The 12,546-nt window shown below is 37.8% G+C and overlaps 1 protein-coding gene across 1 annotated transcript; it reads left to right on the top strand.

The window, feature by feature from the left end:
- The first annotated feature begins 6,036 nt into the window (after positions 1–6,036).
- On the top strand, positions 6,037–9,805 carry LOC108233722 (UDP-glucuronosyltransferase 2A2-like). Its single transcript, XM_017412339.3, has 6 exons — positions 6,037–6,754; positions 6,873–7,021; positions 7,177–7,308; positions 7,611–7,698; positions 7,914–8,133; positions 9,229–9,805. The coding sequence occupies exons 1-6, from the start codon at positions 6,037–6,039 to the stop codon at positions 9,509–9,511; spliced, it is 1,590 nt and encodes a 529-aa protein (XP_017267828.1). The 3' UTR covers positions 9,512–9,805.
- The last annotated feature ends 2,741 nt before the right edge of the window (positions 9,806–12,546 follow it).

Raw genomic sequence — 12,546 nt, 5'->3', positions numbered from 1 at the left:
TTCACTAAAAAACACTGCATGTGAATATGAGCAACATTTTGAATATCATCATACTCTGAAACTAAACTAATGTGTCTGTAATATCTCACTTTTAAAGTATGTTAACTTCTGAACTGATAGAATCCAGCATTTCCTCTTTGCACAGGATGATTTTGGGAGGATTAGACAGTAAAATAAACTCTCAGTGTGAAAATGTACAATTACACAAAGGATATAGTAGTTACAGATAGTACTAAATGTGTTAACATTTGAGGAAAAAGCTTCAGAAATACTAAAGAAAATATTCAGGAATTAGAACATTACATTTTAGAACATGTAAGTGTTCAATAAAATAAAAACATAATTTAAAAAAACTGATTATTTGAGAACAAATAAGTACAAAAACACTTGCAGTTTCACATTAGGGCTGATAAGTGAAATTAAGAGCAGAGAAGACGCCTCTTTGTGCCTAAAAAGCGCAGGGATTTTCTCCCTCTCTGCTCCTCTGATGACCATGTGGACACAAAGCCGACCTCTGACCCCAGGCCTGAGAGAAGAGCGTTCAGTGTGACCGCTTAACTTGCAACCCCTGAGGGTCAGAGGTCGCCCTGGAGTCAAACACTGTCCAGTTGACCAATGTGCAAACAGAGGTCTTTAAAGGGGAAAAAGGCACTGCGTTGCTGAAGGCAGCATTTTGTGCAGCTGAAGTTAAAAATCCCATCATGTAAAAGCAGGAGCTGAGTCAGGAAGCAGACCAGTCAGTCCTGTGAAGACTGAATCATCTTTGATAATGTTACTTTAAAAACTAATGCTACAAATGTAATCTGATTATAACAAACATAATAGAAAACTGAATATAATTATAAAATCTTAATCCTAATTTCAAGGGAAAATTCTTGAAGTACCAGGTGAAAACAGAGTAGTAACATTTAACATTTTATTTCTTTTTGTGAAATGATATCAGTAACAGACTCATGTGAGGAATTAACGGCAGCAGTTTTGTTCACAGCCATTTAAACTGGAGGTCAGGTATTTAAAAAGCTTAAAGGTTTACTGTGGTTGTAGAAAACGTGTCCAGTTTTCAGGCAAAAAGCTACATCCAACTGAGCCGAAGAGTAAACACTGTTTGTTCTGAGCGCTTTAACTGTGGCCGTTAAACTCTGACTAATAGTTGGCAAACGAAGAAGAGGGCAGCTGGACACAATGACTGTGGGAGCTGACAGGTGACTCTTTGTCATCCGACTAAAAATACTAAATAAAATCACGTTTTATTGGCAGAATTATTCCTGCACAACAACAGCAGTACGACCCCTCCCACAGCATGAATTTAGGGGTTTTACTCATTTATTTTATGAGTAAACCTGAAGTAAATTAACTAATTTCACAGTAACCTAAACAGTATATACTGGGACGACTGGCTAATAATAATACGAGGAACCATCTTAAAAACCGTACATCTTTGTAAGATGACTGTGAAAATAATCAATCTAAACTGGATAGAAGAGAAGTGACAGCTACTGTGTCATCGCTGTCAGGTTGTCTCACACTTTATTTACTGACACCACCAAATCACGTATGAGCATTACTTTAACTTATGTTTCCTGCTGAATTAGGAAAAACTGCATTAAAAATAAAAACAAATCTGTATGCCTCTCACTCCCTCCGCCGAGTGTGTTTTCCTGATTGACTATTCTGTTCCAAGCATGCGGGTAATCGTCTATTGAGAGCACATTTCCTTATCAGCGTCTAGCACACTGTCTGAATCCGTTATCACAATGGACCAGATCAGTGCAGGCAGCCCCTCGCTCTCCCGGCTGAGGCGCCCGTAAAAAAGAATTTCTGGAGTTGGGTGCCAGCCGATAGGCCCTGAGCTCTTTATCCCCTTAAAGCCAATTCGTCCTCTGCATGTTTAAATATCTCAGCTCAACCCCCTGCCCTTCCACTCCCATCACAGCACTCCAGCCCCCTCCTCCTCCTCCTCCTCGCTGCAGAGGTCCAAGCCTAAACTCACGCAGTAATCGACCTGCGACGTGGGAGTATGGGATGCAGGTGCAGGGCTGGTTGGATGGTGACAGAGGAGGGGAGTCCTCCATTGTTGGGCTGGACAGCACCCTCTCTCCTCTGGAGCACCCTCTGATGGGGGAGCACACAGACAATCACACATCCTAATCTGATTATGCAAATGTCTACTTCAAAAAGCAATTCTCTGTAACCCTCACCAAGAGGTGGGAGACACTGCGAGGAAGAGGAGGAAGCAGCAGGAATGTAGGAAGTAAATTTCGGACAGAATTAAATATAAAAGGGGAAACAAAACACAGATGCTCAAAGATTTTACCGCACAAATCAAAGATTTTGCCAATTTTATCATCTGGCGATGTGAGTCACTCACAGCCCCTGCTTCACCAGGGGAGGGCTGAGAATGGAAACACTTCTACGCTCTGAAAGGCCACTGGTTCCCTAAACGGGGATTGAACCCAATATTCAAATGCTTATTGTTTTTCCAGCCACTCCTGAATCCAGCCTCAAAGAGAATCTACAATGTTAATGAGGGGGACAAAGTGCCCAGAATTAAGGCTTAGACCCCCGAACAGTCAGAGGTGACATTTCTCAAGAAGACTGATTCTTGAAAGCAAGATTTATCCCCCCCAGCTGAAGAATTACAGAGAGATGATGCTTCTGACCCCAGTCGTTTCTAAAAATCAGCTGGCTGTATGTGTTGATGCACAACCAACTCGAGAAATAAGTCCTTTTAACTATGAGAAGTCAGGGGTTTCATATATACTTAGCACATTTGCATTTGATCAATTATTTATTTGTTTTAACAATGCTTCTTGGATATAAATCTCATACCATTGGAAAGCCTGTTTAATTTTTCTTGGTGCCACACTTGTTAGGAAAACGTATTTGTGGGTTGAGCATTAGGGTTGCACCCATGAAGACTTCGCCAAATCTTCTCTGCCAATGCCAAACAGCTTATTCTGCTACTTACTTTTGTTTGGTGTTGTTTATTGGATTGGAAAATGAAGGTCTGGAGAAACAAGGTACAAGATTTGTTTGCCAAGAAACCAAAATAATCCACCCGAACACAAATTTCCTTACTTCCTGTGCTGTGTTTATTTGTATACAACTGAAATCCTGGTTTATCAAGTTCACATTTATTTCTGCTGCGAGACAAAGCTGCATGTATTCTTCAACCAGTTTGGTCTTTAAAAAAACATCCCGTGTCAATCAACTAAGAGGCATGATAATACCACCATCGTGCTTTACAGTGGAAAAGCAGTTGCAGGGTAAAGCATTTGTGAAAAATTTGACATTCTCCTTTACAATGTCAAGTATAAACCTAAACTGTTTAGCTCAGTCTCTTCTAACCAGAATACTTTCTTTAAAAAGGTCGGGCAGATCCAGAACCTGCCCACCTTGTTCCTGACAGCTCTACTGGAATGAAACTAAACTCCCAACAAGGGTTTTCTTTTTGTTTTCCAACAATCAGCAACTTTCCACAAATTACTTTTTAAACATTTTACTGGCTTCTTGCAATTTGCAGTCAATCTTTAACATTTTTTAAATTTCAACATTTTGTTTTTGTTCTATAAAGGACTTAAACAAAGTGCCATTATGACAAAGCAGAGTTGAGCTGCATTCACTGAAATGCAAAAAAAACGTTTAGGTTTGCTTTTGTAGTAACAATCAGACAAACCTGGATCATATAACATCCTCTTTTAATGAAAATAATTTATAAAATCAAATGTTTTCTTCAAAAATAAAGGGATATAAACAAATAAGGAGATAAAAAAGTGCTGTTTAACTCATCTTATGCTCCACCAAGGGAGGTCTGATGAAAACAGTGTTCATTGTACGCTCTGAAAGGCCACGACTCCATCATCAGGGATTAAAACCAATATTCAAATGCTTTTTGTTTTTTCAGACACCCCTGAGTCCAGCATTAAAAGTAATCTACAATGTTAATGAAGGAGATAAAGTGTCCAGAGTTAAGGCGTAGATGCTCAAACAATCACAAGTGACATTTTAGAAAAAAAACACTAAATCCTGAAGGCCTGGTCCAACAAACTCCCCCCTCACACACACACACACACACCCGACCTGAGCTGAGCTGAGTCTTTATTCTGTACACACATTTCTACAGAACCTCATGGCAGCTATGAAAACTGATTAGTAATAAATCTATTTTCATGTAAATATTTTTTGTGCACATTTCAGTTTATTATTAGGAAAGATTTGCTGTTTAAAGAAGAACAGCTGAGGCAGAAGGGATTGTCGGTTTTGCCAGCATGTGGAAAGGAACCTAAAAGTAAAATTTAACTCTCTCCGTAGGATCATAAAAGTTATTACAGCTACAAATCAAGATCATAACAGTGCACTAAATTCATTTGTCTAACTGTAGTGAGATTTATTCATCAAAAAGTGGTAAATTGAAAGCGGTGCTTCCAGAGCACTCAAAAGCAAACAATATGGATGAACCAAATAACATTTTGTACAAATGACAATTAAAAGATACTTTACTGCTAACAAAAATAATAATGACTGAGCTTCAAAAAGTGTGATTTAAGAGGAACAAAAAAACAAACAAAACAAATAGAAAACTGTAATTTGGGAATCATATGATTACTCATATTATCACAAAGTGTGCCAAGTATATCACAAAAGAAAGTACAATAGTTCTGACAATTATTAAGAATAAATAAATGTATTTTTTTAAGAAATAGCACTGGTGCAGTTATTTAGTGGAAAGAAAAGGATTTGACTTAACATTCTCCACATTTTCAGATACCACAATGAAACTACCAATGAAGAGAAACACTAAAAACTCCTGAAACTCCACTTTATTTCTTCTATACCTAAAGTAAAACACCTGCTCTTTGCTTTTACTTTAATGACTTCTTGTAAGTTAAAGATTTGTCTTTATAAATGCAGCCATTACCTTTGACCTCTATCAGCTCTCCTGTTATCTTGTCATTCAACACAAAGAGAACCGGAAGAGTTCATTTAGTTAATAAGTATCTTAAGGGTGCAGCTAAGAAGAAAGCTGCAACAAATATTCTGCTGACAAACAGCCACCATGAATCTACTGAACTAGACATTTCTTTTCTTTGTAGAAATTGAGAAATGATCAAAGTTACATTTCTGTAACTTAGACCCTAAAGTCCATCTGTAGCCAAAACCAGAATCTAATAAACACGATCTTTCTGTCTTTCTCTCTTTTCACAGCTGTGTACATTCTGTTCTGTTCTTATAGTTACATATGTATGATGTCATGTAAATGTTAATAGTTGCAACAGTGGATTTTTTTCCATTAATCAAATCTACATTTGCTGTTTATTGTTGTTGGAAAGGATCCTTTTTGTAGTAATTCCAATAATGAGATAAAACTTCAATTGTTTTTTTTTGTTTGATTTGCAACTGGTAGCACTGGTGCTACTAAATGTTTTTGTTTATTCTTTGCTTCGCTGAGGTTGAGGGTTTACAGGAAGATGAGTTGAGCTATAATGACGTTAAAATAAAAAGAGCTATTTTTATAATACAAAAACGGCACACATGATGTACCTTAAAAGGACTAATATTTTTTATAAAACATTTCCAAAGGTACAAATACTAAATCTCGCACAATGTCTTAGTTATTCCCACAATTTGTAAGGCTAAAATGATCTTCATAGCATATAACTAGTTTCTGTTTCCAGAGATGTTGTGGCAGAAAAAAGACTTTGAGAAAAACTGAATGACAGACTCAACTCAGATTTACTGCAGGCGGCTAAGGACTGGATAAAATAAATTAAATGTAGACAAGAAAATGTGAATTTGAAGTGCACATCTCAAAATCCTCTCTTTTGGGCTGGTTTACTTTATCTTTTCAAACTATCCACAAGACAAAAACTGTCTGACTGTTACCTTTGCAGCCATAAACCTTTACCTCTCTAACAGCTCTACTGTTATGTCATACAGTACAAAGAGGACAGAGTCAGAGTTCACTGAGTTAATAAGTATCTGTAAGGTGCACCTAATAAAAAACGCTGCAGATTTTTTTGCAGACAAACAGCCACCATGGAGCTGCGTCTCTCCGTCTGCGTCCTGCTGGTACTTTGTGTAACAGGGAGTGTAAATGGAGGAAGGATTTTGGTGTGGTACACTGAGGCCAGCCACTGGATTAACATGAAGCCAATGCTGGAGACGCTGGTCGACAGAGGACACCAGGTGACGGTCCTGGTCCCGAGCGCGTCGATGTTCATGAACAGCAGTGAACCTTCTCGCTTTCAGTATGAACCTTTCAACGTCTCTCTTTCCCTGGAGTCTATGGAAAAGTTTGTTGAAGAGTTCCTTCAATTTTTCATGTACGAGATGGAACACATGAACTACATTCAGGTTTACTTCAGATTTATAGAAATTATGAAAAAGAACTTTCAAACTACTCTTACACTTTTGGAAGGCGTAGTGAAATCAGACACCATCATGAAGAAACTGAAGGAAGGAAACTATGATTTACTCTTTTCTGATCCCATTTATCCTGGGAGTGAATTAATTGCAGACATTCTGGGGATCCCTCTGGTCTTTTCCTTGCGCTTTTCCATAGTTAATAACTGGGAAAGACTGTGTGGTCAGATACCTGCTCCACCTTCCTTTGTCCCAGCTTCTGTGAGCAAACTGACCGACAAGATGGATTTCTCAGAGAGAGTTTTTAACTTTCTTTTCTACGCGCTGCAAGACATTATATTCGACCAGTTTATTTGGAAAGAGGTGGATAAATATTACTCAGAAGTCAAAGGTAAGCAACTAAGCAGAAATTCCTGTCTAGCCAAACACTTTATAAGTGTCACGAAGTCCAATTATGTTTTTAAACTAATAAAAACAAATGTCTGTTTTCAACAACTTATTTGTAACAGGAACCCCCACCAGTGCCTGCGAGTTGGTAGGTAAGACAAACATCTGGCTGATGAGAACATACTGGGATTTTGATTTTCCTCGTCCGTTTCTTCCTAATTTTAAATTTGTTGGTGGGATTCACTGCAGACCTGCAAAACCTTTACCAAAGGTGAGGTTTTATCAACTAATATATACAAAATAATAGGTGATATTGTTACATTTTCTCTGTTGTAAACAGCAAGATCAGCAAAAAAAAAAAAACCTTGAGGAAAGGGAAAGCCCAACTGGATGGTTCATTGACTCTAAAATATTCTTTTCTTGCAGGACATGGAAGAATTTGTCCAAACCTCTGGAGATGATGGCATTGTGATCTTCTCTTTGGGATCCATGGTCAAAAATGTTTCCTCAGATAAAGCAAACACAATAGCCTCAGCCCTCGCCCAGATTCCACAAAAGGTCAGGAAAAATCTACAAATGTTACTTCACATCAGATAAAATATGTTTATGTATGTTTTATGGTTGCAAAAGTAATCCACCATAAAACAGTGTGGTAGCTTTAGTCAACTTTAAAATGTAGATTGTCCTCAACCTCCAGATTTGATTTCAGATGACTTCTACAAATTGTTTAAATACATAAAACCACTTCAGTAAACCTTCCGTACAACACTACAGATCACAAATTTATGATTTTCTATTTCATCATTTTGTAATTGTTCACAAAACTGACAAAAAGGTCACTGTCTTTTTACTATTTGTAGGTGCTGTGGAGATACAGTGGGAAGAAACCAGACACTTTAGGTCCCAACACTAAACTTTACGACTGGATTCCACAGAATGATTTACTTGGTGAATAAAGATAAGCATTCAGATTTCAACATGAACGGAAGAACATTTTTTTTCAAATAACACACTGTCAAAGAACATAAAATATTAGCTTTAATCAAACTTTAATCAAGCTAAATAGTCAACTATAGATACATTTATTTATGTTGTTTTAGCTTGCTCAGATATGTCAGTTCAAAAACAATTCATGAATGTTTAATATCTTTTGCTCACATCAGGTCACCCTAAAGCGAGAGCTTTTATCACTCATGGCGGTGCAAACGGCGTTTATGAGGCCATCTACCACGGTGTTCCCATGGTGGGAATCCCAATGTTTGCTGAACAGCCAGACAACATGATGCATATAAAGGCCAAAGGAGCTGCAGCTATTGTTGACTTTAAATCCATAACAACGGAGGACCTTAGAAATGCAATCAAAACCGTCATCAATGACAAATCGTAAGTTCTTTTACTTATTTACACCAAGTCTGTGTGAAGGTTTAAAAGCCTTTAAAACATTTATTCTTGCCTTTTGATAAATTCATACAGAGACGTGGTTTAAATGTAGCATTGTTAAAATTGTAGCAATGCTACAGTTTAAATGGTCAAAAATAAAGTAAACAATGTCCTTTTTCATAATATGTGTGTATGACTGTTAATATTTCAAAAGAACAGTCTATGATGACTTCTAGAATGACTTTTTAAATTATCATTGGCAATATAAAAGTGGTGTTTTAAAGGAATTAGGACGTGTGTGTGTCCGTTATGTAAAATAAATCTTTACATGGATAGTCCTCCACTGCTGATTAAATCCCAGTGCATAACAGTGTTTAGTGTTTAGCCAAACAGTTAAATAAATACAACTTCCATTTGGGCTCAACTAGAACTTGATGGCAGCATAAGGAAACATGGAAGAGGTTAGTGGAAAAGATGCAAAAAATCATGGATGTGAGAGGGGACCAAACCGTGTTGTGTTTGTGTGACAAATGCCTTTGATTGTTGATGGATGAGTTCCATTAACCAGTAGTTCAAAGTCAACTTAATGTCATAATCCAAGGGGGGTGGACACATCAATGTAATATACAGACACCACATTGGTTGTCTATTTTGTTTTGTTTTTCGACACCACACACACACACACAAACACGAGGCTCCACTGGCTAAAAGAGGAGAACTTAAAGAGAACTGAAGGAACATCTTTTATGTGAATTCTAACCTTTTTAAAACCAGAAAATAAAAACATTGATTCTGTTTTTTAATAAAATTGACTTTTTTTTTGTTGTTTTTGTTTCATTTTGGTTTTTTCAAGGAAGTTGCAGGTCTACGAGGGGATAAGTGTTATAATAACTAGGAGATGGGGGCTGGGGGCGTTTTCATAATGTAAAAACAGCACATATGATGTACATTGAAAATGGAAAAATATTCATTTATAAAAATTTATTTCTTAAAAAAATACAAAAACACACAGTCTACGTCATTGGCACAAACTGTAAGATGAATAATATATTCATAGCTTTTTTATATAACTTCTCATTTTTACTTTTACATTCACAGCTTTAAAGAAAACGCCATGCGCCTGTCCAGAATCCACCACGACAGACCCATGAGTCCTCTGGATGAGGCGGTTTTCTGGATCGAGTTCACCATGAGAAACAAAGGAGCAAAGCACCTGAGGGTCCAGGCCCACGAGCTCACCTGGTACCAGTACCACAGCCTGGATGTGCTGACCTTCATCCTCACTATAGTTCTGCTTCTCACGTTCATCTTCATCAAGACGTGCAGTTTCTGTTTCCAGAGGTGCTGTGGCAGAAAAAAGACAAAGACAAAGGCTGAATAACAGACTGAGCTCAGATTTACTGCAGGTGGCTAATGAATGGATAAAAATAATTATTATATTATGGGACCAGTAAAGTCTACACCTAGATGTTTACTTTTATTAATGTGAATATCTCCATTGTTTTTCTCATTTAAAAACAACTTAAGTTGCAAATAAGGATTTTGTTAATTAATTTTAGTTTTTAAATCAAAAAGCCAAAACATCCTTTCTGAGGAATTCTAATCTAACTGTGGTTCTATTACTATTGCAAACATTTCTATCAACTACTATAAAAGAATGCTGCCATCAACAATATTCAAGTATTTTATGATTCTTCTTCTTTTGGCTGTTCCCTAATCAGGGGTTGCCGCAGCGAGTCAATGTCCTCCATCTAACTCTGTCTTCTGTCCTCACTCCAACTATCTCCATGTCCTTGTCAACTGCATCCATATATCTCCTTTTTGACCACCTTCTTTGTCTTTTTTCAGGCAGCTGCATCTCTAACATCCTTTTACCAATATCCCCACTGTCCGCCCTCTGCACATGTCCAAACCATCTTAGTGTGCCCTCTGTAACTTTGTCTCACAGTCATTTGACCTGTTTACTACAGCCATTTCCATTCTGTTGGCATCATCTTTCCTGGTTCGTTTCCTATATACCAAACCTAACCATTTTTTCATCATCTTCTATTTCGTTCACCAACATGTCCATTCAGGTCTAGTCTGATCACCCCTCTCTCCTCATGGGAACACTCTCTATCACTTCATCTAGATCCTTTTTTTTCTATCTTACCTCACAGTCAACCTGTGAAGCATAACTGCTGACATTTTTCAACATCAGATCTTTTACTTTTAACTTCAGGCACATCACCGTATCTGACACTCTTTTCTTCTTCTCTACATTCTTGCAAACTTCTCCATCAAAACCACCCTACTCCATTTCTCTTCCTATCCTAACCATAGTAAAACAGCTAAAACACTGCACCAATGCTGCAAGTCTTGCACACATAAACCATCTACCTTCCTCCTCTACAGAATGTCAGCCAGCTCTTTACATTTGCCAGTCATCCTCCTTACGTTTAGAGTTTCTACATTAAGTCCTACATTCTTGACATTCTTCTTCTGTCTCCTAGCACATGTCCCTCCTCGTGGTCTTTGATTAACAGTAGAACAGTTTCAGCTGGCACCCTCTTTGTCAACAGTACCAGTATGTTGTTGTTTAGACAAACTTGCATGTTTGTTCTGGCAGGCAAAGTGTTTTACGCCAAATGCCAATCCTTACACAATCCTCACTTTTTACTCAGGATGCCCTCCCGGACACTACCCTCACCAGTTACCCATTGATTGCATTGATTTCTGCTCCCTAGTGGCTGGATTAACCTCCAAGTATTTTATGAAATAGTGTCTACAATTTAAAATGTTTTGTTTTGAGCTGCTTCATTACACTTCTTCAAACTGACAGAAGAATACTACGGAAACTGGGGTTTTTTAAAGTGTAAGGATTTCTTGTACAAGTTACAGATTTGCCTTTTACACAAAAATATTACCTTTGCAGTCATTACCTTTCACCTCTATAGCAGCTCTACGGTTATCTTATGTCATACAGTACAAAGAAGACTGAGTCAGAGTTCACTGAGTTAATAAGTATCTGTTTAAAAAGCTGCAGATGGATTTTCTGCAGACAAACCACCACCATGGAGCTGCGTCTCTCCGTCTGCGTCCTGCTGGTACTTTGTGTAACGGGGAATGTAAATGGAGGAAGGATTTTGGTGTGGTACACTGAGGCCAGCCACTGGATTAACATGAAGCCAATGTTGGAGACGCTGGTCGACAGAGGACACCAGGTGACGGTCCTGGTCCCGAGCTCCTCCATGTTCATGAACAGCAGTGAACCTTCTCGCTTTCAGTATGAACCTTTCAACGTCTCTCTCCCTGTAGAGTTTATAGAACAGCTTGTTGAAGAGTTCCTTCACTTTTCTCTTTATGAGATGGACTACCTGAATATCTTTCAAATTCATAGCAGATTGATTAAATTACTCAAAAAAACAACAAATTTTAGTCTTACAATTTTGGATGGCGTAGTGAAATCAGAAACCATCATGAAGAAGTTGAAGGAAGGAAACTATGACTTGATCCTGGCTGATCCCATTTATCCTGGGAGTGAATTAATTGCAGACATTCTGGGGATCCCTCTGGTCTTTTCCTTGCGCTTTTCCATAGTTAATAACTGGGAAAGACTGTGTGGTCAGATACCTGCTCCACCTTCCTTTGTCCCAGCTTCTGTGAGCAAACTGACCGACAAGATGGATTTCTCAGAGAGAGTGTTTAACTTTATCTTCTACGCTCTGCAAGACACTGTGTTAGATTATTCTATGTGGAAATATGTTGATAAATATTATTCTGAGGTCAGAGGTGAGAAACTCAACACAAATCCCACATTAACAAACCATTTGTGGATCAAAATAAATTCAATTATTGTTTAAATTTCTTTTCTTTTACTGAAACAGGAACCCCCACCAGTGCCTGTAAAATGATGGGTAATGCAGACATCTGGCTGATGAGAACATACTGGGATTTTGATTTCCCTCGTCCATTCCTTCCCAACTTTAAACTTATTGGTGGGATTCACTGCAGACCTGCAAAATCTTTACCAAAGGTGGGGTTTTCTTCACTACTATCTCATTTTGTCTTTAGAAGATTCCAGATGTAAACAAAAAAAAAAGACAGCAAATGAAAATGTTAAGCAAAGAAGAAACAACTAGCTGGCTCAATGGCTTTTGAAATTATTTTGTTCTTGCAGGACATGGAAGAATTCGTCCAAACCTCTGGAGATGATGGCATTGTGATCTTCTCTTTGGGATCCATGCTCAAAAACATGAGCACAGAGAGGGCAAATATAATAGCTTCAGCTCTCGCTCAGATTCCACAAAAGGTAAGGAAAATTTACAAAATAGTAGCTCAAATCAATTCAAATATTCTCAAAGTCACATTTCATGGATTTACTATAGGATAGTCAACTTCAGACTGTAAAATTAGACTGATATACAGATTTGATAT

The sequence above is a fragment of the Kryptolebias marmoratus genome, linkage group LG1 (genome assembly GCF_001649575.2).
Source record: "Kryptolebias marmoratus isolate JLee-2015 linkage group LG1, ASM164957v2, whole genome shotgun sequence".
NCBI classification, from domain to species: domain Eukaryota; kingdom Metazoa; phylum Chordata; class Actinopteri; order Cyprinodontiformes; family Rivulidae; genus Kryptolebias; species Kryptolebias marmoratus.
The sequence above is the reverse complement of the archived record's forward strand: the minus strand, read 5'-3'. Positions and strand labels throughout refer to the sequence as shown.